The following is a 24,689-nucleotide window of genomic DNA, read 5'->3' on the forward strand; positions in this document are numbered from 1 at the left end:
GATGTATGACTGATAAAATCAGTATTCAAACCTCTATTTGACATTTTTTTTAAAGGGGTGGCCACTTTTTAAAAAAATAAATTTGTAAAGAAAGTGAAGCTTATGTCTAAATGCCAGGAGGAATGAACAATAAAATCTGGAATTTTTTTTCCTATTTTCAAAATAGATTTTCTTGACTTAAAGAAAACCAGAAAAAATAATCCAAACTCATAAAATAAGATACACTTGATTCACATTACCAAATAACTTAGCATAATATTTCTTTAAATAATGAATACTGAACAATTAAAAATATATTTAATTTATAAAATTACATATAATTTTTGCCATACATTTCATTAAATATATCTATATATTAAAGTAGCATTGACTATTTATAGGCATCAATATAATATTTATATGTCTTATGCTTTTACAGTTGCATATGGCTACTACCTTCCCAAGCAGCTTCCAATTTATTTAAGACATGAAATAAACTGGAGATTTATTTGGGATATTTAAGACGTGAAATAAATTGGGATTCAGGGGCTGGTTAGGAGCAGGTTTGGCTTCCCCAAAGAATAAATAATAAAAAATTGATTTTAAAAAAAATCTCTCATTAATATTCTTATTTTTTTTTTTTTTGTTATCCTCACCCGAGGATATTTTTCCACTTTTTGTACAGATAGAGTGGGAGGGAGAGAGAGGAAGGGAGAGAGAGAGAGAAACATCGACGTGAAGGGACACATCGAGTGGCTGCCACCCGCACGACCAACCAGGGCCGGGGACAAACTGCAACCGAAGTACGTGCCCTTAGCGGGAACCGAACCCGGGTCTCTCCAGACCGCAGGCCGACGCTCTAACCGCTGAGCCAAACTGGCCAGGGCTCTCATTAATATTCTTAAAAGAGAGAGTCTCATTTTGATTTTTACCTCATGTTTAAAAAATAAATTTGGCAAGATCATTGACCTAACAAAGAGGGTGATGAAGTTCACAGTGGACAAAAACAAATCAAGTATGAAGAGAAAAACATCAAGAGAGAAGATGAGAGGCAGTCTGATTAAAAACAGAATCTAAGCAAAAGATGACATGTGTTATCATTGGAATTCTCTCTACAGTATTGCACAGTAGTAATTGATGTTGACAGTGTTGTTGTTGTTTTTATTGTGATATGCTAAAGAACCCTAATCTGAAATCCTTGAAGAAAGATAAAAATATCTTCAATAGCAGTTTATTGTTGTGTATATTTTGTGTTTTAATTCTTTGAAAATGTAATAGTCAATCATTTGAAGTACTTATTTAACCAAAACATCACAGTTTCTATTACTTTGGATAAACTCTACTATGCTAAGAAATATAATTTTTCTACAAAGAGTATTCATTGAATTAATATAAATAAGATGGTCTAATTTTTTTTAATTATGATAAAATATATCTTTGGTAATCTGAAATATGCATCCCTTATGTTCAAACTTAAGTTGTTTGGAATCAGACCATTCTTCTACCTATACCATAACTTACTTTCTTAGCATATTTTCCTCTAATTCTTCTCTTAACTAGAGCAGATATTATATATTTTTTTAAAGAACTGATACTCTAAAATGATTTCCTTAAATAACCTGACTCTTCCCAATACCTATTTGGGATGCCTATGATAGCTATGTCTGTCTGTGTCTGCACCTAGTATATCTATTGCTATTGCTATTCCTATATCACCCATTGCTGTAACTATATTCATCTCTATATCTATCTATATCTATATCTATATTTATGTCTATATCTATATCTATATAATCTATATCTATATCTATATAATCTATATCTATATCTATATCTATATCTATATCTATATCTATATCTATGTATTCCTGATTTCTAGTGATCCTAAGTGGAACAGGTCTAGCATTTCCTGGTTTTCCTATTACTAGGAGATTAGTCTCCTAACTTGTTTGCCCCTAATCTTATTACTCAGAAGAAGACATTTACTAAATGTTTTATTTTCTACTTTGGTTGCCAATTATAGGGACCAGATTGACCCTATATCTATTGTTTATATAAATGTACGTACATATATTTGAAGGCCAGTCTTTTCCATCTTAAATAAAGTTGAACTATATTCCTTGTCACAGGTTTGCTCTTTGCGGTGAATGGGAAGCCTTACTTTGGTGACCAGGAAGCTGTACAAGGATTTGTGATGAACTTCTCCAGTGGGGACATTATAGACATCTTCAAGCCAGTGCGCAAGGTATTCACGTACAATGCCTAGGTATCCATTTTCAAGAGAGAAAACTAAAATGCAAACCTTGGCATTCCATTTGTACTTGAATAATCTTTTTAAAACCTAAAGAAAATGAGATTGCTCTCCTAGTTAGGTTAGTGGACATGTTCTATTACAGTGTTTTATTTAGAATAAATGTCCTTCTCTGTTCTGATCTGTTTCTTCGCCATAAAGTGACACTGAATGCAGTTCTCAGGTTCTTAGTAGACTGTGCATACGTGGCAGGTTTAAATTCCCTGTGGTTAGAACACCGAAAAATTAGCCTTTTCAGGTTTCATCTTAGCAGAGAAGTTATCACAATATGTTAAACTGTACTTTTATAGTTCCCTTGGACGCAACAGAAATCTTGTTTGCTTTTTTTGAGCAACAAGACTTGAAAATAGCACTTCCTGGAATTTATGCAAGTCCTGAAGACTTGGCCTAGGTAAGAGACGAAAGGCTAGTTTTGGCTCTTCAAATGGTTTGCCACTGTTTATTCTAACAGTGCCTTTTACAGACACGGCGACTTTCTTCTCCATTTATTTTCTCTGCAATATGATTACCAGAGTGATCAGAATGTTCACACACACTGCCTGAATGTGCTGGTGGTACCTCAGTTTTAAAAAACTCAGCCTGCTAAAATGCTGTAAATAAGAGTTATTTTTCAAAACATGTAAAGATTTATTGAGCTTATTTGGATCAAATGCAACTATCCTAAGCCACCAGACAAACTGATCTCCATACTCATAACTTTTATAGTATTCTTTAAGATACCAAATTTGCTAGATTAAAAATATATATATATATATATATTTTTTTTATCCTCACCCGAGGACATTTTTCCATGTTTTGTTCAGATACAGTGGGAGGGAGAGAGAGAGAAACATTGACATGAAAGGGACACATCGAGTGGCTGCCACCCGCATGACCCAACCAGGGCCGGGGACAAACTGCAACCGAGGTACATGCCCTTAGCGGGAACCAAACCCGAGTCTCTCCAGACCGCAGGCCAATGCTCTAACCACTGAGCAAAATTGACCATGGCTAAAAAAAATATTTTAAAATGCCTCAATATATTAGAAATGTGCCTGTTAGAATACAGACAGCTAGTCTGTGGTTCATCTGAATTCTTTCTAGAGATATTTATTAAGTACCTACTCTGTGCTAGATACTAAGGATATAATGGTGGACAAAACAGGACATGCCCTCCCCCTTAAATGGAGATTTAGTGAGAGTTACAGAATTTGAAGCAAACTGAATCTAAACTAAAGGTTCCAATACAGGTTCTCTGTGTGGGTTTCTATTCATATTAATAAATAAGACTTTTCACAGGAATATTTCACCTGAAAAGAAATAAGCAGTCAAATATCAAATCATAGTAGCCCTTCAGAAAGCAATTAATTACATTGATAACTTATTTTACTTCACTGGTATTTCAGATCCTTTTTGATTATTCGATTTTCATTGTTTTGCCACTTTAAGCTAATTTCCTCTTATCTGTTAATACAGTGAGATTGACTTTCAGGTCTTCGCCTAGTGTTATTTTGCCTTGATTTTTCTTTAACTACAATGTACTGTATCAACTAGTATATTAACTTTAAATTCAAATACGTATCTAGAAATCAAAACTAAATGCTAAACAAGAGGTTAGATGCTAAATGAGCCTTACTCTCATAAAAACATGGACAGCCCTGAGTTAAGTTTCAGAAAGCCCTGTGCACAAACATTAGCATTCATCAGACATTCGGTGATGAATGAGTGACAGGATGTGTATCATCACAGCAAACTTGAAAAGAGACTCTAACGCCAAGGTGAAATTTGCTTTTCCGCTCAATAAACAAGACTTGATATTACACCAGAACATAGAACTTTGTTCTGTGTTGACTCAGTAACCTGAAATCAGTTCACGAGTCTCAGAATTTCATTTAATTAGATTATCGTCACAAAGATGAAGTGTGGGTGCAGGAAATAATAAGGTGTATTGATGCCTATAGAAGAATACGTTCTCTCGAGTCAGAAGTCAAGTTTGACATAATGAGTGTGCGCCTCTGTTCGTGCCCACCCACTACTCCCCTCCTCATGTATTTCAGTCCTCCCTCTTCTGCTATTAGTCTTTAGAAATGGTTTTGGTTTGAATGTATGATCTCCATCCTGATGTCTCTGCAGGGAAGCTGAGGCAATAATACAGTAAAGCTGGTTCTATCAAATGGTGTCAAAAAGCTATGAGGGCAAAGGCACACAGTTGTCCCCCAAATCTTCCCCTACCCCATAAGCACAGGAAAGACTTCTGGTCCTTCTTGTCTGTTTTCACACACACCCTTCAGGCTGCCTTTTTTTTTTTTCTATTTATCCTCAGATAGAGCGGGAGGGGGGGAGGGGAGAGAGAGAAACGTCAATGTGAGAGAGACACATGGACTGGTTGCCTCCCACACGACCTGACCAGGGCCTGGGACAAACTGCAACCAAGGTACGTGCCCTTGACCAGAATCGAACCCACAACTCATTAGTCTACAGACCGATGCTCTAACTGCTGAGCCAAACTGGCCAGGGCCAGGCTGCCTTCTGTGTATGTGTGTTAATCCTCACCAGAGGATATTTTTTCTTTCCTTTTTAAAATTTATCTTTATTGTTGAAAGTATTACAGATGTCCCCCCTTTTTTCCCCAATTGATCCCCTACCACCCATCCCCAGCTCCCACCAGCACCACCACCCACCTTCATTACACTGTTGTCTGTGTCCATCGGTTATGCATATATGCATATAAGTTCTTTGTTTTATCTCTTCCCCTCCCCAGACGTTCCCTCTGAGGATATTTTTCACTGATTTTTAGAGAGAGTGGAAAGGAGGGAGGGAGGGGGGTGAGAGAGAGAAATATTGACGTGAGAGACTCATCGATTGGTTGCCTCCCGTACATACCCCAGTGGGGGCCAGGGATCGAACCTGCAACCCAGATACCAGCCCTTGACCAGGAATTACACTCTTGACCCTTTGGTGCACCGGCTGACATTTCAACCACTGAGCCACACCAGCCCCAGCCAGGCTGCCGTTTTTTGTGTTCTCTCTTCTGCAAGGCAGCCCATGTGGAAAAAGAGGGAAATGATTCCCACCCCTCCATGCAAAAAACATCCCAGCAGGCCCATATTTATGTTATTTCTCCAAGCTTAATTGTAGAGATTAATAGTGATAATATTTAACAATATTTGAGCTGAAAGGGTCACAAAAGGTAAATTACGGATCCAAAGCTACACAGTAAGCAGCACACCTGGATCTCCAACCCAGGTCTCTGTGAATCTAAAATGTGATTAACCTGTTTTTAATCCCCTGAGGCACACGTCGGTATACCAAGGGATATTTTCCACGGCACCATACACTTGGAGCAACTTCTTAGAGAACCGTTTTACTTAACATTAAGTTTCGACATTATTTGTGTTAAATCAAACAAGTTACGATATACAAAACACAAATTCCTTGTGAATATTTAAGACTAAGTCACCGATGTTGAGAGCGGGTTGCTCCGGGCTTTGTCACCAGGTGACCCGGGAGGATTCTGTCATTCTTTCTCCTGTGTGTTTTATTTGGCTAGGGAGGAGTACTCAGAAGAAGAGTTTACAAAGCCTATATCAGAAGATCTTTAAATCTCTTCAACTCTGAAATCCTAAAGCTTACAACATAATTTTCTCTTTCATATGACACAGAGCAATAGATTAGTTCATTAAAAAGCACCTGAGTGCTTCCAATTACAGTTGTAAGTCCCATCCACTAAGTCTCCCCTGACCCTTTCCAGTGGCACCAGAGTATTTCTAACGGAACCCTCGGCTCCCAGTGTCAGTTTGAGAACCTCAGATAGAGGTGTATTGTTATTGTAGCCTTGAACCAATGACTGACTGTGATTTACTGATGAACAGCTCACACATTCCCCCCTCACCGTTATTCCCCCACGTATTATAATATTTTTCCTATCGGAAAATATGGAGCCGTTTACAACCATATGTTTTGCAAAGATGTTTTTAAGAACATATTTTGGTATAGAAGAGGAACTGCCTATAATTTGCAAGTCGGTTGCCACCCATTAGCTGAACCCAAAATAAAGATGAACCTTTAATGACAGGCTTGCGAGATTTCAGCAAGGCAGCATTTTGGTTCCTGGCTCTCTGTCCTTCCCGTGCACATTTGTCACAGCTCATTTGATCGCATGAAGGAATGAGCCTCCTTGGCACTGCTGTCTCATTTTTCTTTTCATTGTGAATGATTGTTGCTGATCTTTAAAGCACAATAGTACCTCCGGAGCATGTTTTCCACCCCTCCAAAGTGAGCCAAGTACTGCAGTTTGCCTCATTAGAGCCCTTTGTATTCAGCAAACCAGAGTGGACAGATGCTGGCTGATAAGCCCACAGTCGGGATAATGCCCCTGTTCATACTCACTGGTCCCATTTTTGAGAACTGTGTACTCAGGCAGGCCTGCTGGCCCCAAAGGCAAAAACATCATCCATGTCCTGCCAACTGGCGGACACGTGGCTCCTTCTCAGGCTCCGGTGGACAGATGGGAACAGCAGCAGCACAGCATTGTAAGGCTGTTCTTCCAGGAACGCGGGTGGTGGCCCTGAGTCCCGCCGCGAGAATGGCTTACAAAGTGTTCCCCTGTCTCCTGTGTCCTTGGACAGAAATGCGATGATTGACATGGAAATATGTCATGAAAACATAGTGAAACACCAAGTATCTAACTACATACCAATGCTGAGGAAGTACTTGGAGGTAACACTCAATGAGGTTCCTCCGTTGACTGAAAATAATTGTAAACACTGTGCTTCAGAGTATACAACCCCACACTGGTGCCTATCTCCTGGTATGCATTTCAGAAATAACCTCACCCTGGCCGGGGAGGCTCAGTTGGTTGGGTGGTGTCCCATGCACCAAAAGTTTGCAGGTTTGATTCCGGATCAGGGCACATGCCTGGGTTGTGGGTTCAATCCCCAGTAGAGGGCGTGCAGGAGGCAGTCAATCGATGTTTCTCGTTCTCTCCCTCTGTCTCTAAAGAAATCAATACAAGCATATTTAAAAAATAAATAAAAGAAAGAATCTGAATGCCCAAAATCTTTTCAATGACTTCTATTATCAATGTATAGTTTTTAAGGTAGCATATGATAGTTGATGGGGATAATAACCAAAATTAATACCCGGTCTTTTTTTACTTGTATGGATTAAAACAGGCAAAGTTGATAACGATTACAAGGTAGAAGAAACATGAAGGTAAAATAAACAAATAGGTAGATATTGCAACACCAAATAATCAACACTGTGAATAAAATATTCTGCTTGTAAATGTTCACGTTTTTAAAGACCTGAAAGTCAGTGCTAAGGGTCTCTTAGCATTTCCTAATGTACAGCATTGCGCCTGGCAGAGTCAGTGCCCAGAGAATGAATGAGTGACTCTCTTTGGCCTAGAGTTGCTTTGATGGGAATTATTGGTTTTGTTTGTGTTTGTTGCGGTGGGGTTTTTTTGGTTTGAGTAATATGCTTATATTTTTGTTGGGTGCTTTGCTTCGTTTTTTGACTGTGGAGAATTCAGGTGTAGGCTCACCTCCCTGCTGTGTGCTTCTTGTTTGAGCAGCACTTCGACATGCCCCACGACATCGCTGCGTCTGCGGACGGGACCGTGTACGTGGGAGACGCTCAGACCAACACCGTGTGGAAGTTCACCTCGACTGAAAGTAGGGCTTTTACACCATAACAGTGCACATTTCTCCCCTCGGTTTTATTGCTTTAAAACATGTGCGAAAGGGTGCCTTTCTTTCTCTTTTTGTCAGTAGGAGTGGGAAATCAAGGTATAAGTGGTACTTGTTAAAAGATCTGTTTGGTATTCATTTCAGGAATTAAATTAATTTCTTTAAGTGGAGAGAAACTTTTTTCTCTTTTTGCTGGCAGTTACCGCCTGGTTTCCACAGATATTCCACAGGAAATTCTTGATGCCTGAAGTCATGTCTGTTGTCCTGCAAGCCGGTCTAGCTCCAGCTCGGTCCCAGGGGCAGGGAGAGGGCTGTGGTCAGGCCAGCGGGCTGCCTGGCTTCCACACAGGCACCACTTGCCCAGGGACCAGCTCTCGCGGGAACGTCTGGGAACGCCAGCGTCCGTGCCAGACACGTCATAGTCCAGACAGGGGCACTCTGCATTTGTCCTTCAGGCTGCAGCTTACTCACAATTCAGAACTACTCTATTTTCATGTAAATCAAAAGTATGTATGGGGACAGAAGAGACTGTCTCTATCAGGATCAAGCCAGGCAGTATTGGGATTTTCTAAGCAATTTGGATGTTATTTCTACTTCTTGAAAAGTATACTTACCTAGCCTCTGATATCAGATTAAAAAAAAAAAAGAGCTTTATAAATTAAAGTGCACTGACCTCAGTATCCAAAATGCTTTTAAAATATGGCAAAGTCCAAACAATAGGAGGAGATGGGATTAAGGAAAAGAATTGAAAATGCTAAATTTTCGGTATCAGAAGCTGTAACAGGCCACTTTAGATGGAGAAATAATAAGGGCAGGTGGGCTTGATGAAGATAGGAAATGCTAACTGAAACAAGGAAAAACGCAAATTATAACAAGGGAAGAAAACAAGTTATAACAAAGAAATTAGGTACCACAAAGGTCTTGGATCCCAAGTAAATTTGGTAACTGCTGTCTTCAGAATCATGCTTTGAGCAGTTTTTGCTGGGTCTGTAATAAAGCCCCAGTTAGGGCTGAGTGCACAGAGGTGCCCACGGACTGTTCTCCAGCAGTGGCTCCACAAGCCCCTTGCAAGTGTGGCTCCCACCACCTGCCGCCTCAAAGAGGAACCAGAAGGTGTGGGCAGACAGGAAAGCAGAGAGATGGATAATTCCCAGTTGCATGACTGAATCCAGGTTTTTCAGAATTAAAAAAAAAAAAAAGAAGGAGAAGAAATACCTTTCAAGGTGGAAAAGACTTTCAGAAACCTAGCCAATTCTTCGTTTTGCAGATAGAAATATTCTACTTGAACTCATTAAGATTCCAGTCTTAGGCTTTTTATACCACCCTTGTGGTTGGTACTCAACAGAGATGCCTATCCGAGTCACCAGGGGAGGATTTTCAAAATACACATGATCGGACCCCACTTGAGATCAATAGAAAGAAGAGGAATGATAATGTGTGCATTTCAGAAAGGCTTCCCTAGTGGTTTTGATACATCCCCTGATTGAGAAGCACTGCAATATAGCTCTCAGCTTCAAACAGAAAAGCTCTCTGCACCATCCAGAATGTAACCAAATAATAAATCAGGAAGCGAGTGCCTTTGGAACAGTGAGACTCTCATCGGAGGCTAAACAAGTGTATTGTGTATTTGCGTGCTCGTATTTAAATAGTCGCATCTATAGACATCAGCTAGAAGACTGGTAAACAAGGCAGAACCAGTTATCTAAGATGTCCACATAAAAACAGAACTAGTTGATATTTCAGAAATAAATCAATATTATGAACTCCATAAGTAAAATCTTGTTTTAAATATGAAGACCTTAGATATATTATTTCAGCTTTCCCTAGATTGTATCCAGGATTCAGGGACCTGGCACCTAATTAGCGAATTGTATTAAACTCTTTTCTAATATGAGAATGAATTTGATGAATTTAGGAAATATTTTCTACTGAGTAAAATTAATATCAGAATTAAGTTTTGGGGGGATTCTGATACTCTGTCTTTGCTGTGCTGTTACAGAAATGGAACACCGGTCAGTTAAAAAGGCTGGCATTGAGGTCCAGGACATCAAAGGTTGGTCAGATTCCTCCTATGACTCTGAAACCCAAGGCGATTTGTGTTGAATTATTTTATGGCTCTTGATTGCATTTAAAAAAGGTATCAAGCTAAAAATATAATCTGGTCAATGATCAATAACTTCTGCTATGTATTGAACCTGTATGTATGTATTTATTTATTTGGTACGTGCCCCTAGCGGGAACCAAACCCAGGACTCTCTGGTCCGCAGGCCAGTGCTCCAACTGCTGAGCCCAACTGGCCAGGGCTATGTACTGAACTTTTTTTTTTATCCCCACCCGAGGACGTTTTTGCATGTATCTTCAGAAAGAGCGGGAGGGAGAGAGGGAGGAAGAGAGAGAGAGAAACATCAATATGAGAGAGACACATCGCGTGGTCGCCACCCACACAGCCCCAACTGGGGCAGGAGACAAACTGTATGTACTGAACATTTAAACCTACATTTTGCCACTGCTTTTTCTGTTAAATAGAGTAGTGATAATGAGCTCAAATTCACTGGTTTCAGGTGATTAAAAGTGATTAAGAAACCTATTTTCAAAATGGGCCAGAAACATTCCAGAAGGAAAAAAAATTAATAACTTTTATAAGTATGTTAACCTCAGGCAAGCAGAGAAATACTGTTCAGTGTACTGAACAGGCCTTTTCCTAATGGGCTATAATCTAAAGGAGTGAAAAATACCTTTGGTGAGTTAATACTATAAGGGCCTGAAAAGATTAGCTGCTCCCCAAGCTCCTATCTTAGTACCATTCGACCCCCCAACATTTACTGAGGGCCATCTGTGCGTAAGGCACTATAACAGGTTTAAGGGAAATAAAACGGTGACTGACTTTAAGAGACTTACCGCCTGTAATGAGGGTGTGTGTGTGTGTGTGTTTGTGTGCTTGCATGTGTGCATATATATACAAATAAGTATATCATTGGTATATATTCTTGAGAATGGGCAAGTGGGCAGATAGGATTAAGCTGCCTGTAAGCAACCACTTGGTTCATATGGAACCCGGTCAGATTATTTTCTCTCTTGCCTAGAATCCATTAATATTTGTACATTTTCTACTATCTACAGGGTTTTAGCATTATCGTGCATAGTTAAGAACTCACTAAAGATGTTCCTGATGTTTAAGTAGCAAAGTGATTTCATTATTAGTTGCTTTACAAATGACTCACCTAGATATTCAGATGTAACCCTAGGCTTACTTGTTTTCCTCTCTCATGAAAGCAGGTGGAAAAGAGATGGAAAGAAGCAAGAACCCAGAAGGAGTTTAGGGATTTTATATAGGCAGTTGAGAAAATATAGCCAGCTCAAGGTTGAAAGGGGTAAGATAATATTATACAATAAATGAGTAGCAATTTTTTGACATTTGTAGTGATTCTACCCAGGGGACACTTCAGAGTGGCATTCCTACCACATTCATGTAATGACAAAGTTCCTGGCCCCCCATTTTTTATTTTTATATGCAGAATTATTGATAAGTTCTGTTTGCCCTAGAATAAAGATAATGTTGGAAAAGATATTAATAATAGCTATCATTTATGGAACACAAACAATGGCCTATACAGAATTATCAAGTTTAATCCTTACACCAACCACATGATAACTGCCATTATCCCCATTTTACATATAAGGAAGTAAAGACAAGAATTACTACTGTGGTAATAAGTGAAAAAGCTAGGTTTTAACCAAACTCTGTTTGGCACCAAAGCCTGTGCCTTTAACCACTATTACTATACCACTGAGGAGAGATGAATACTACCGATTCATTCATCATAAATTCTTCCAAAACTAGGTTGGAGAGGGCTGTGGAGGACTCTGAATCCTCTGTGATTTCAAAGTGGCCTCAAACCATATCTGTTTAAATAGATCCCACCAAAAAATTCTAGGTTGTACTGGATGACCTGCTGAGAACAGCCCAGCCACACTAACCTCGTCTTGGCTGGCCAGTGAGGGATGAATGATGTTCGTCCCAGTAGTTATTTTGTCTCCCTTTGGTGTACACCACTGAGTCATTTGATTGGAAAACTTCCCATCCAGTGACAGAATGCAGCAGTTCAAATAGTAAATTTTATTGAAGTGTCTTGTCATGACGGTCCCATTTTAATAGTTAGGACTACCCAAACTCAAATGAAGTTGTTCTATTTCTTTTTGGAACCCATATGACTCTCATTAAACCTTTCTTTAAAAAGACTACTTTCTCATTTCAAAAGATATATAAATTATGCTGGATCTCCAGAGTTTGTCATTTATCAAAATCCAGAAGCTTGATTTAAAGTACCTTTACGAGAGAGAGGGAGAAACACCATCTCAGACATGATAGCCCTGTACATACATGTTAATTGTAAATTTCCAAATTCGAGTAACCTTTGATGATATTCATCCCAACTGTGAATGGTCACATAGCAGAGTTTCAGTGTGTTCTCAGGGATTTGTGGGAATAAAAGAATTTGTGATGATAAGAAATTTAGGAAAGGAATTTAAATTTTTAAATAAAGTTACCAGGGATAAAACAGATATGCCTGTATCTCACCAAATGAATAGCCTTTACCCCTTCTCCACCTCGCAGTAAGAGATGATGATACTCAAAGCACCAGAAGGGTTATAGAAATCAAGAATTTAAAAAGTGCAGTAAGCCTGGCTGGTGTGGCTCAGTGGTTGAGCGTTGACCCATACACCAAGAGGTTGCTGGTTCAGTTCCCGGTCAGGGCACGTGCCCAGGTTGTAGGCCCAATTCCCATGCCCAGTGGGGGGCATGCAGGAGGCAGCCAATCAATGTTTTCGCTCATCGATGTTTCGTTTCTTTTTTTTTCCCCTTACCCGAGGACAATTCTCCATTTCTGTTCAGATAGAGTGGGAGGGAGAGAGAGAGAAACATTGATGTGAAAGTGACACATCGAGTGGCTGCCTCCTGCATGATCCCAACCAGGGCTGGGGACGAATCGCAGCCGAGGTACGTGCCCTTGACCTGAATCGAACCCGTGACCCATTGGTCCATGGGCCGACACTCTCACTGCTGAGCCAAACTGGCCTGGGCTCATCAATGTTTCTATCTCTCTCTCCCTCTAAAAAATCAATAAAGAATAAATAAATAAAAAGTGCAGTGAGTGTATCTTAGCAAAATTATTACCTCATTCTCAGCACACTTTCTATGAATGCTGAACTAATTATTTTAGGCTGTTACCTTCTTTACCCATAAAGGAGCCCAATCCTAGCTCTGACTTATAAAAAAATATAAACTAGATATGAGCTGGTACAGCCTCAGCTTAGGTATATGTAAACATAATGCCAGGTAGAAAATGTGATGTAATTTCTCTGGTTGTAGTCACCTTCAAATAGAAATAAACATTTCTTCCAAGGCAACAAGTTTCTAATTGCCAATCTGCATCTTTGGCCTGTTTTTAAAATCCTGTTGTCTGGTTTTTGTTATTTTCCTGCTTAAATATAGCATGAGCTTGAATATTGAACAGCTAGTTTACCTTTTTTATGGTGATATAAAGATAAAACAGTGGTTAGGAAGAGTAAGAGTCACATTTATATTCCTCATGGACTCTGAGACTTAGGTTAAATTCGAACCCTCTGGATTTATGAACCAATCCCATTTCTTCTCTCTGCTGAAGTTTCAAGAGCCACTCCATTTGACAAAAGAAGAGAAATAATGGTCTCCCTTAACCATAGCACAGGGAAGGAAATGAGGACGATGACAGGCCATCTGTAAGGCTCGGTGTGATGAGTCAATAAGCAATGCTTGATACAGCCTTAAGTGCTCAGTAGGTATCGTCGGGACGGTGAGGGTGGCTGGCTCAGAATGTTGAGACAGAAAGCTGGGACCTGCCATTTGTGTACACCATACATTGTGTTTACCAGCGTCTAAAGTAATTTGAGAAGTAATTCCTTGGAAAAGTGTCCAGCAAGCTACTAAACTGTGTCTATTTACATTAAGCATTAACCAAAGACTTTCCTGACAATGTTCAACAACCTATCCCTGCCATTTTAAAATTTCCATGTATCATAGGGTAGAAGGGCACGCCAAGAAATTGAAGTTCCAGAAACTATGAGCATTTTGGCATACATGGTTGTATCTTCTAGCCTTCGCACAGTAGGGTTTTTATGCGAACACATCTGTGCTTCCTGAGGGCAAGAGTGTCTCAAGGCTCAAGTCATTTTTAAGTCAATAGTTATTAAGATCCCTGCATCAGCTTATGTAGTTTTATTGTATCAATTTCCCAAATACTACTTTAGGTCTGATACCTGCCAATATCACAGAATAGTTCTATAAGTTATTTTAACCCACAGTCAAAGGATATAAGGTACATCCGTGTGCACTTACAGTTTACTGGGAACTGTGGAAAAGAAACTGAAAAGGACACACGTCTTCTTTCCAGTTTGTAACCCTAGAATCAATGTGGGCAACTGTGCATGCGATGTATGAATAATTCATTGAACATGAAAGAGATTCATAAAGATACAAGGAAACAAACACTTATTGAATAGCTTCTCTATGGTAACATTTACACTCAGCAGCTTTATAAAGGAAGTATATTGTGTCACAGTTTTACAGATGAGGTTACTAAGACCCAGATCATTTAAGTAACTTGCCCAAAGATACGCAGCTGATTGCACAGGTACCTGGGATAGGAGACCAGATGCACCTGACTCCAGCCTGCACACCACTTCTGCCCCCTACACCGTGCCACCTGTTCATTGTATCGTTGAAAAAATACAAAGGAAGGGTATATTTTTTTGTGGAATTATAGCTAAGAGGAAATAAAACATAGAACCAAAGAAAACCAATTTAAAGGTGAAAAGGCACTCGGTGGAAATTACTAATCACAGTATGTGCTGCCAGCTCGATAGATTCAGACATTGAAACACAAATCCCACATGCATTGGACGCAACAGGTTCTTTGTGAGCAGGTGATTGGACTGGGCGGGGTACGTGGGAGGGTTTTGGAACCTTGCGTCAGTTGAATATTGTGAACTCTTCTTTCCCTGAAGAATCCGAGGCAGTTGAAACCAAAATGGAGAACACAGCCGCCTCCTCAGAATTGCAGAAGATGCAAGAGAAACAGAAACTGATCAAAGAGCCAGACTCCGGGGTGCCTGTTGTTCTCCTTACAACCCTTCTGGTTATTCCGGTGGTTGTCCTGATGGCCATTGCCATATTTATTCGGTGGAAAAAGTCAAGGGCCTTTGGAGGCAAGTAAAATGAGCCCCTTGAACTTGGCACCTACTTTTGAAAGAGTGTTTGGCCCTATTATTCTCACAGTTCTGTTGTTTTTTTTCAGTGGTGTGTGTGTGTCTGTGTGTGTGTGTATGTGCTCTGCCCTTTACGACATTACTGTCTATGTTCCAGATATTGTCTATAGTTAGTGTCACAGTAGGAAATATATCTGGAGCCTCAGAAATTTGGGTATTTGGATAGTTAGATTAAAATATAACCCTTAATTATTGCCTTTTAGCAACTGGCTTGAGCCCAGTTAATGTCTCCATACTGTACAGATAAGTACAGTCTGGGTAAATTAGCTGAAGGGTCAGGAAGGAGGGGAGCCTGCTGTTAGACACAGGCCCAGTCCTCGAAACAGCGGAGTCCGTTATTTGGGAGTTAGATTTCTCCCCACCCGCTGGTCCTGGCTTTCTGGCTCTTAGCTCCTTGACCTTGGGCAAGTTACTTAATCTCTCTAAGCCACAGTTTCCTCATTTATAAAATGGGATAAAAGACTCACTCAGGTTGTATGAGGATTAAATGATATAATGTACATAAAGCTTTTATCTCAGTACCTGATACCTAGTAAGTGCTTATTATTAAGGTATAATCATTGGTAATGAAAGTATTAAGAAGTCAAAAAAAACTTAACTTTAACTTTGGCTTTCCTAGGAAACCAGCTATTTCTATGAAAAACCGTTTGGTAGTTTTTAAATAGTCATAAAGTAGGCCATTAGCCAGCCTTTCCTGACCACACAAGGCAGGGTCCAAAACTGGAGTCAGCATCTTATCAAATCATTGTCACAGTACAGAACTCAGGTGCCAAGTTCCTTTTAGGACATCCGAACAAGTAAACAATTCGACCTGTGACTCTCACCTCTCAGGAGTAGTCCCTTGGCTGGGTCCCCAGGTCCTCAGGCAAGAATCTACGGCTCCATCTGGGAAGGAATCCATGGACCAGGGTGGGAGGCAGCATTTGATCCAGAGACAGCATCTGACTCTACTTCAGGCCAAGGCAGCCATGGCAGGAATTCAGTGCCCATGGCAGAGCCCAAACACAGAAAAGGTCACAGAACCTACAATCAGAGGACTCAATGCAATAGGTTGTGAAAGGGAATTTTTCTAGGACTTTCTTTTACTTTTCATCTGCAATCAGTAAAGCTCTGCACAAATACAATTACCTCTTCCTCAACAAGACTTCCCCTGAGCCCGTTATGGGTAGGGAACTTGGTAAGCAGGGGCAGAGATAAATAAACTTGGTCATTGTCTTCATGGAGGTAGATGGTAGCTTCAAAAGAACAAGAATCTTGTAAGTTTACTTGTTGACTGATATATCCCCAGGCCAAGTAACCGTTCCTGGTACTAGGAGTTTGATAAATAATTGTGGGAAGAATGACTAGAGAAATAAGCGGAGCTCACAGACTAGATGGCACATTTAAAAACGAAAAAAAAAAATACATAACACTGCTTATCAAGCATGGTGAGCGCAGCGATAAAGACCAGGAGTGTCAGGAGCACCTGGGGCCTGGGGGCAGGTAGCAGGATGTTGGTAAGCAACCCACACTGGACGAAGGAGCAGCTGAGAGGCCAGAAAGCCTGGCCTCTCCTGTCTGCGGTTAAGCTCAGGTGACATGGCACTGTTACAGAATGCTGAGGCCGCACAGGTGTGTTGGGAAGGCAGCGACCCAGGTCAAACCATATAAAGTTACTGCTATGTAATTATGTTTTCTTTAAAAAAATTGCAATTTTATGTGTTCAATCTGACACCTTTAATTCTAAAAGGAAATCAACCTCACATGTATTCAACATTTGTTCTTGTTAAATCTTATCTAATCTAAAGGGTTTTTAGTAACCCTCCTAGAGGGCCGCCCATGTATTCAGCACGCCCATGTTGCGTGTTAGCTCCACATCAGACACTGGAGTCTTGGGGTGAAGATCCATCCGAGGACTGTCCCTGGCCCTTGTAGAACTCACAGTCCAGTGTGCCGGCTCTCTAACAGTCTTACTAGATTCTTCTTCCGGTGTCCCTCCCCGCCCACTATGCTTCCGCTCCTCCTCTGCCTGCCTGCTAGCTTTCTCCGTGATGCCGCCTCCAGTCCTGGTTCGGGACTTCAGGGGGAGCCGAGCCTCGTTTCCCAACGGGCTTTGGGGGGTGGAAGCCAGGGCAGAGCACAGGGATACACCGCACAGGAAGACGGAGTCCAGCTGCACTTCTGCCTCCATGAGGAAAGCAGGTTGATCTTTCACAGACATGGGCAGCCCCTGGGGAACATGTGGGTCACCTCGTATGACTGAAAAAACTCAGGGTTTCAGGTCCTTTGCCTCCTCTTAAGTCATATAAAGGGGAAATGGTGTACATGGATCCCACACTTTCTCAAGCAGGGCTTGTACTGTTCTTCATAGAGAGACTGAAGCCTTAAATAAATTGTAATAATGAAAACTTGCAAATTTTTACAAATCACTGGTCATTTAATATTGCCCTAATAAAAATAAGTAGTATTGATTGAGCACTTATTGTATGCTTACCAGGCACCGCTCTAAGTACATTGCATGCAATATTCCTCTAAACTCCACAGATGATAGTGCCATTGGTTCCTCTTTTCTCAGAGGAGAAACTGAAGCTCAGAGAAGTAATCTATCGAGATTGCTGCACAGCCTGTAAGAGACACACGCAGGATCGAGCCCAACAGTGGCCTTTGTGTGCATCACAGTAATATATTACCTTTGTGTTTTCTTGGAAATGCATACAAGCCTGAGCCAGACATTGTTAGTAGTCATTTATAAATTTCTGAATTTGTATTGAAAGTTGAGCCCATGGATTGAGAAGGGTGATTGGGGCTCATTTTGAAATCTCTTTCTAGCAGATTCTGAACACAAGCTCGAGTCCAGTTCAGGAAGAATGCTGGGGAAACTTAGAGGTATGCCTGTGACCTTTTAGAATCCTTCACATTTGGTTCAAAGTCAACAAGCTCATAGCTTTAAAGAGCAAGGAGATAATTTGTATTTTCTCTCTGGAAATCAAACCCCCGTGTGCAGCTTAGCATCCCCCCCGGCATGCACTGCGGAATGCGAACTAGTGTGTGGCACTGGCGGTAAATCTCCGTTTCACTTTTCACCTTGCCATTCCATACTATCTCGTTCTCTCCCCCTGCCTTTTATCTGACTTCATTTGTCTTCAGTGAATTTTCTGTCACTCCTGTGGGCATGTCAGTGCTTGTCATCGTGAAGATGACCTTTTCTAAAGTCACTGAAATGAAGAGCTGCTTGTGGGCTGCCAGTTCCCCAGAGTCTAGAAAGAGCAGGTGAGAAGTGAACCTGAAATAGTCCCGCAGAAACACATAGTCCTGGGGGGCCTTGTTTGTCCCTCTGGGTCACAATAAATGGGTGGAGTAGCATCTTTCTGACTTCCTAGGATAAGTATGTGCCTGTCCACCTGTTTTTGTTTCTCCTGCTGATAGCGACCCTTCCCCTTCCCGAATGCCAGCTTTACTGTTTGTTTACAAGAATGGGATCATTTGTGTGAATTTCCTCTCAATTCCATGTTATTTGCTTTCCTCAGGGAAGGGAAGTGGAGGCTTAAACCTTGGTAATTTCTTTGCGAACCGGAAAGGCTACAGTCGGAAAGGGTTTGACCGCCTGAGCACAGAGGGAAGTGACCAAGAGAAAGAGGAAGATGACGGGAGTGAATCAGAAGAGGAGTACTCGGCGCCTCTGCCCGCAGCCGCACCTTCCTCCTCCTGAAAACCCCGCTTTGATCAGGGGATGAGATCTACCAGGAATGCCGGATTCCTTTCCCTTTAGCACGTTAGAGTTTTGTGTGTTTAATTGTAAACTGTACTAGTCTGTGTGGGACTGTACACATTTTATTCACTTCATTTTTGATTAGTTGGCTTCTATTTCTAGTTGAGGAGTTTCTTAAAAGTTCATAACAGTGCCATTGTCTTTATATATGAACATAGAATAGAGAAACAGTCCTCTTCTTCCATCACACTACTAACTTATGATGGAAGGTTTGCTCATTTACATTTCTGAGACTGTTCATTTGGATGTAAATAACCCCATTCTCTGCTTGAACACATCTTTTCCCAGTAGCGCTTCCATTGCCGATGTCTTTCTTTGGTGCCTTTCCTGTTCAGCATTCTCAGCCTGATGACAAAGCTGCTAAATCTCCTTCTATTTTTTTAAAATCACTAGCATTATATTGCAACAAGGGAAAGAAAAAAAGTCTCTATTTAAATTCTTTTTTTAAATTTTCTTCTTCAGTTGGTGTGTTTTTGGGATGTCTTATTTTTAGATGGTTATACTGTTAGAACACTATTTTCAGAATCTGAATGTAATTTGTGTAATAAAGTGTTTTCAGAGCATTAGTTGTCAGAGTGTACTTTGCAATTTTTGCATATTTCAGAGTTTTATATACAACTTTTGTATAAATTACACACACCACAGATATAGTGAAACCAACTCAACATCTTCAGCCAACAGAAATGTATTGTATTAAGTAAAATTAAAAAGATATTTTGTTATGTAGCCAATATAAATTTAAAAGTAGCCTAAAAGTATACATACATGTGTAAAACCAGGCTCTCTTTTAAAATTCAGAATTTTTGCCTGTTTATCAATCAGAAGGTAAATACTTGAATAAAAGGTGATCAGAGCTAACAGGAAAACTGCCTCAAATTACATATGCAAATGAATCCATCATTGTAGGTTACTAATAGTTTTCTTTTTAATGAAAAATTTTACTAAAATTCCCATGTATTCATAGTAATATTCATCTCTTACCATGACTGCAGATTAATTATAAAAACATGTTTTTTATATTCCAATGCAAGTTAGTAAGAAGCTGGTAATTTTTCTTTTTAGAATCAGAGTCTAGTACTTTTTAATTCAGGCATCATAGTAGTTGGGATAGTAGTGATTTAATTGACTAAACCAGTGATTTTCAACCTTTTTCATCTCATGGCACACAAACCAATTACTGTGGCACACCAAAAAATACAATATATTTTTTGCCGATCTGACAAAAAAATAAGTATAATTTTGATTCATTCACACCAGACAGCTATTGTTGTGTGGGCTGTTGTCGTTTTTTTATTGACAATCGAAGGAAAAAGGGGTCAGTGCCCCTGACTAAATAATCAGGTATTGCATGTTTTAAAAATTCTTGGGGCACACCCACAACATACCAGTTGAAAACTGCTGGACTAGACTAATCATGAAAACAATGCAGGCTTCTTTATAAAAAAAAAAATGTCTTCAGCTGTATTATATAGAAAATCTAATTTAACATAGACTTATTTTCCTTTATAATTGATACCAAAGAGGATCTGATTAAAAGAATTGTCACGTCCCATATGTTTTCACCTTCTTACTAAAATTTAACTTGGGCGCCCTCCCCAAGTAGAAACTTCACCTTTTCCTTTTTTTTTTCCCTGTGATCTTCCTTCTCAAAAGAAGAGTGCAAAGAGTGCATCTGTCCTCTGACCACTCTTTCATGCCCCTTTCACCACATTGGTGGTAATTATGTGGATACTGATGGATTTCTAATCCTGCCACTTTGATGTCATTGGCTGGCATTCCTCTGTGAATGACTAAGAGTCGCATACTGACTCTCACCCCAAGAGACATTGGCAGTATCTACTCAAGAGCATAAAATGCTCCCTTCATTTTCTAACCAACATGTAACCAATATAACATGCTCCCCAAACTCATGGTACAAATGTGGTCAAATAACCTTTATTTTCCCAGATAACTGCTCAAGTCTTTACCTCCCCCTTCCCCACATTTATTTATTTTCAGATAGAGTAGGAGGAAAGGGGGGGGGGGGGAAACATCGCTGTGAGAGAGACACGCCAATTGGTTGCCTCCCGCACAACCCCAACCAGGGCCAGGGATGAACCACAACCCAGTATGTGCCCTTGACCGGAATCGAACCCATCACTCTTTGGTCCAAGGGCCAATGCTCTCAATGCTGAGCCAAACTGGCCAGGGCCAAGTCTTTGCCTTTCTTATTGGCAGAAAGTAAATTACCAGTCTTTCAAAGGTAGGCTTCTCCCTCCTTTCCTTCTCTGAAATGGTCAGAAATATTCCAGACCCCTAAGGAGAACATGGGGCATGGAATCAGCAGGTTTGCACACCACAGGGGCTTATTCTAGTCCGACTCATCCGCACTGCAATTGTGCTTGTGCCTCATGATATCAATGTTGAAGATTGTCCTGGAAACCACTCCTAGGAAAGCTGGTGCTCCTCTGCTGCCCAGAGCGTGCCTCGGTGGAGATCGCCCTCCCAGAGGGCCATAGTAGGAACTGGGGTCACACACACAGCCATCTTCTTGAGGGCTGATAGGCCCAGGAGTCCTGAGTCAGGGCTGAGCCTCATACCTGTGCCTCATAGAACTGTCACCTGCCTTCCCTCCCTGTACCACACTAGAGATCACGAGTGTTTCCTCTGAAACCCTCAAAACTCAGTTGCATTAGCCAGGTTTTTTTTTAATTGTGGTAAGAACATGAGATTTAACCTAAATAAAATGTTAAGTGTACAGTACAGTATTGGATAGGCACAATGTTGTACAGCAGAGCTCTAGAATTTACTCATGTCACATAACTGAAACTTTACAGCTGTGGAATAGCAACTCCGCATTTACCCCTCCCCCTTGGATAAGTGAAATCATACGGAATTTGTCCTGTGACTGGCCTACTTCTCTTAGCATAATGTACTCCGGGTTCATTTATGTTGTCTTATATGGCAGGACTTCCTCCTTTTTTTTAAGACTGAATAGTATTCCATTATATGTTTACAACACATTTTCTTTACCCCTTCATCAGTGAGTGGACATCTAGTTTTATTCCACTTCTTGGCTATTATGAATAATCCGTCAGCCTTCCTGACCAAGGACTGGGGCTGGCTGTTGGCCCTCCATCCCCTTCTGAGAGCGTCCCTTGTGAGTCCTGAGTGTTCCGGTCCCAGATGCCCTAGCCAGGGAAGTTTCCTTCCATGTTTCAAAACTGATTGCTGACACCTGTTTGTCATTAATAAACACTTCTGAATATCTAACAAGCAGAAGACTCAAAGTCCTGGGGACGCAGTGCTGGAAGGCAAGGTCCCAGCTTCACTGGGATTTGCATCCTAGTGGTGTGTACATTTTTTCCTTTTTTTTCTGTCTTATTAAAAAAGAGGAAAACAAATGTAATCCCTTACTGGGTACCCCATAACATACATTAATGGACTTTTTAAAATAATACTTACTCAAAGAAAGGAACTGACTAGTTATACTAATCCCAGCTTCTCTTTACATTGATTTAGTTTCTGGCATTTTGATTTTTTTTAGTTTATTTTCTCTTGTATTTTTATATGTCCCAGATGTCATACAATTCACAGAAATCTTTAAGAGGTTCACATTTCTGGAGCATTGTTCTTAGTCTAGTTTGGCCTCCATTAAAAAGGAAGTGCTCCTTTCTTAAAAGCAAAAACAACACCCCCTCCCCCCACAATTCTCACATCTGTGATAATGTCCCCAAGTAATTTAATAAAAATTAAATTAAAAGGCAAAGGATTCATTCAACAGGCACTGAATGAGCTTCATAATGTGCAAAATACACAGAATTTTAAAAGGTGCAATCTTGCCCTCCAGGGTTTGTAATCTAGCAAGAGTGCTAAAATCAGCCTGTAAATGACTGCGGTGTGAGGCATAAGAGGGGCACGTGCAAAACACTATCAAACTCTGGTTGAAGAGCACTGAGTTTTCATAAAGGTGATACTTGAGTAAGGGAGAATAGGGCTGAGGGGCAACTGGTCACATCAGGGGATTAGCAACAGGGCTTAAATTGGGTGGATTACAGGTGAAGTGGCAGATGGGCTGGTGAGCGAGGCTGGTGCAGCAAGAAGTGTTTCAAAACCATGGGGATAAATTTGGATTTAACTACATCTGATATATTTGATTTTATCATACACACACACACGGGTTGGCAAGAGTAGGGTTACAGCTGTAATACAAATACAATAATTAATAAAAAATACAAGAATAAACTGTTTCACATATAAGTGTAAACCTACTTTTGCCTAGTAAAAGTTCTAAATTGTTACTTTTTCTATCGAAGAGGACAAAGAAAATAATTTTTTTTTTCTTGATTTATTTTAGAAAGAGAGGAAGGGAGAGAGAGAGAGAGAGAGAGAGAATGAGAGATAGAACATTGATTGGCCGCCTCCTGCATGCCCCCCACTGGGGATTTGGCCCACAACCTGGGTATGTGCCCTGACCGGGAATCAAACCAGCGACCTCTTAGTGCATGGGTCAGTGCTCAACCACTGAGCCACACTGGCTGGGCAAAATTATTCTTTTAATATATGGACTAACTCAAAGTAGTCCAATTTATTTGGAAATGAGGTGTTCTTTATATTTATTGGATAAAAGTCCGTTATCAGATCATTGATTTGCAAATATTTTATTTACCCCAGCATGTGGGTTATCTTTTGATTCTATCAACCTTGTTTTTCAAAGGGAAGTTTTTAATTTTTGATAAAGTCAAAATTTATTATATTTACCAATGGTCATAAGATTCACAGAAATCTTTAAGAATTTCAGTAAGGCTCTGAACTTTGTTTCAATTTAGAAAAGAGGAGTGAACACCAAGGAGAGTTCATTCCCCAGAAGCCCACTTACCTCTTTAACCTCTTTTCACCCGTCAGTCCTGCCCTCAACCCCAACTCCCCCGCTCTGCACTCCAAGAAGAACCCATGTTCAATCTCTTTCTGCAGTGGCCATGTCCTTACTGCCCTCCCAGCTTCTAGACATTTTTCCAGTAGCGTACACAGGCTTCCCCAATCAGAATGCTAATCTCATTGAGTTATATTTGTGTAAAATGAGAGAGAGAGATTGAGATTTATTGGTTCACTGACTCATAAAAATTCTAGAGTACACCCTGACCAGTTTGGCTCAGTGGTTAAGGATGTCAGCCCATGGACCAAAGAGTCGCGGGTTCGATTCCAGTCAAGGGCACGTACTTGGTTGCAGTTTGATCTGGGCCCTGGTCGGGGTCGTGTGAGAGGCAACTAGTCCATGTGTGTCTCTCTCACATCGATGTTTCTCTCTCTCCCTCCCACTGTCTGAAGATAAATGGAAAAATATTCTCGGGTGAGGATTAAAAAAAAAAAGTTCTAGAGTGAGAGTATCTAGGGACACACAGAATAATGCCAGCGCTCACGCTCAACTCTCTCTCTCTCTCTCTCTCTCTCTCTCTCTCTCTCTCTCTCTCTCCCAAAAGCTATTTTCCTCCGTGCTGGTTTCATTCTCTAAAATTTTTTTCCTATGTGATATGAAAGATGTCTCTGGTAGGTGTCTGCAAATTTGATACTCCCCTACTCCTCCACATATCTACATTAAATTCCCCAAAGGATTCAGAAACACAAGAACAACAGCGTTTTCTTTTTCAGAAATGACAATGGGTTTGCAGATTTATCCACTGGTTCATCTTGCGTTAGT

At 40.5% G+C, this 24,689-nt stretch overlaps 1 protein-coding gene across 6 annotated transcripts in view; it reads left to right on the forward strand.

Moving 5' to 3' along the window:
* PAM (peptidylglycine alpha-amidating monooxygenase) overlaps nucleotides 1-19,566 on the forward strand; it is a 164,496-nt gene extending 144,930 nt beyond the window's left edge. For 2 of the 6 annotated variants that reach the window (XM_036279562.1, XM_036279566.1), the window contains 6 exons: nucleotides 2,109-2,224; nucleotides 7,845-7,944; nucleotides 9,959-10,012; nucleotides 15,004-15,204; nucleotides 18,073-18,129; nucleotides 18,771-19,566. In XM_036279562.1, coding sequence (XP_036135455.1) covers nucleotides 2,109-2,224; nucleotides 7,845-7,944; nucleotides 9,959-10,012; nucleotides 15,004-15,204; nucleotides 18,073-18,129; nucleotides 18,771-18,952 — 710 coding nt within the window. In that variant the 3' untranslated portion in view covers nucleotides 18,953-19,566. The remainder of the gene's footprint in view (nucleotides 1-2,108; nucleotides 2,225-7,844; nucleotides 7,945-9,958; nucleotides 10,013-15,003; nucleotides 15,205-18,072; nucleotides 18,130-18,770) is intronic. The other 4 variants (XM_036279563.1, XM_036279567.1, XM_036279564.1 and 1 more) reach the window with 2 other exon arrangements.
* Nucleotides 19,567-24,689: the final 5,123 nt, after the last annotated feature.

The sequence above is a fragment of the Molossus molossus genome, unplaced genomic scaffold (assembly GCF_014108415.1).
Source record: "Molossus molossus isolate mMolMol1 unplaced genomic scaffold, mMolMol1.p scaffold_m16_p_3, whole genome shotgun sequence".
Lineage (NCBI taxonomy): Eukaryota > Metazoa > Chordata > Mammalia > Chiroptera > Molossidae > Molossus > Molossus molossus.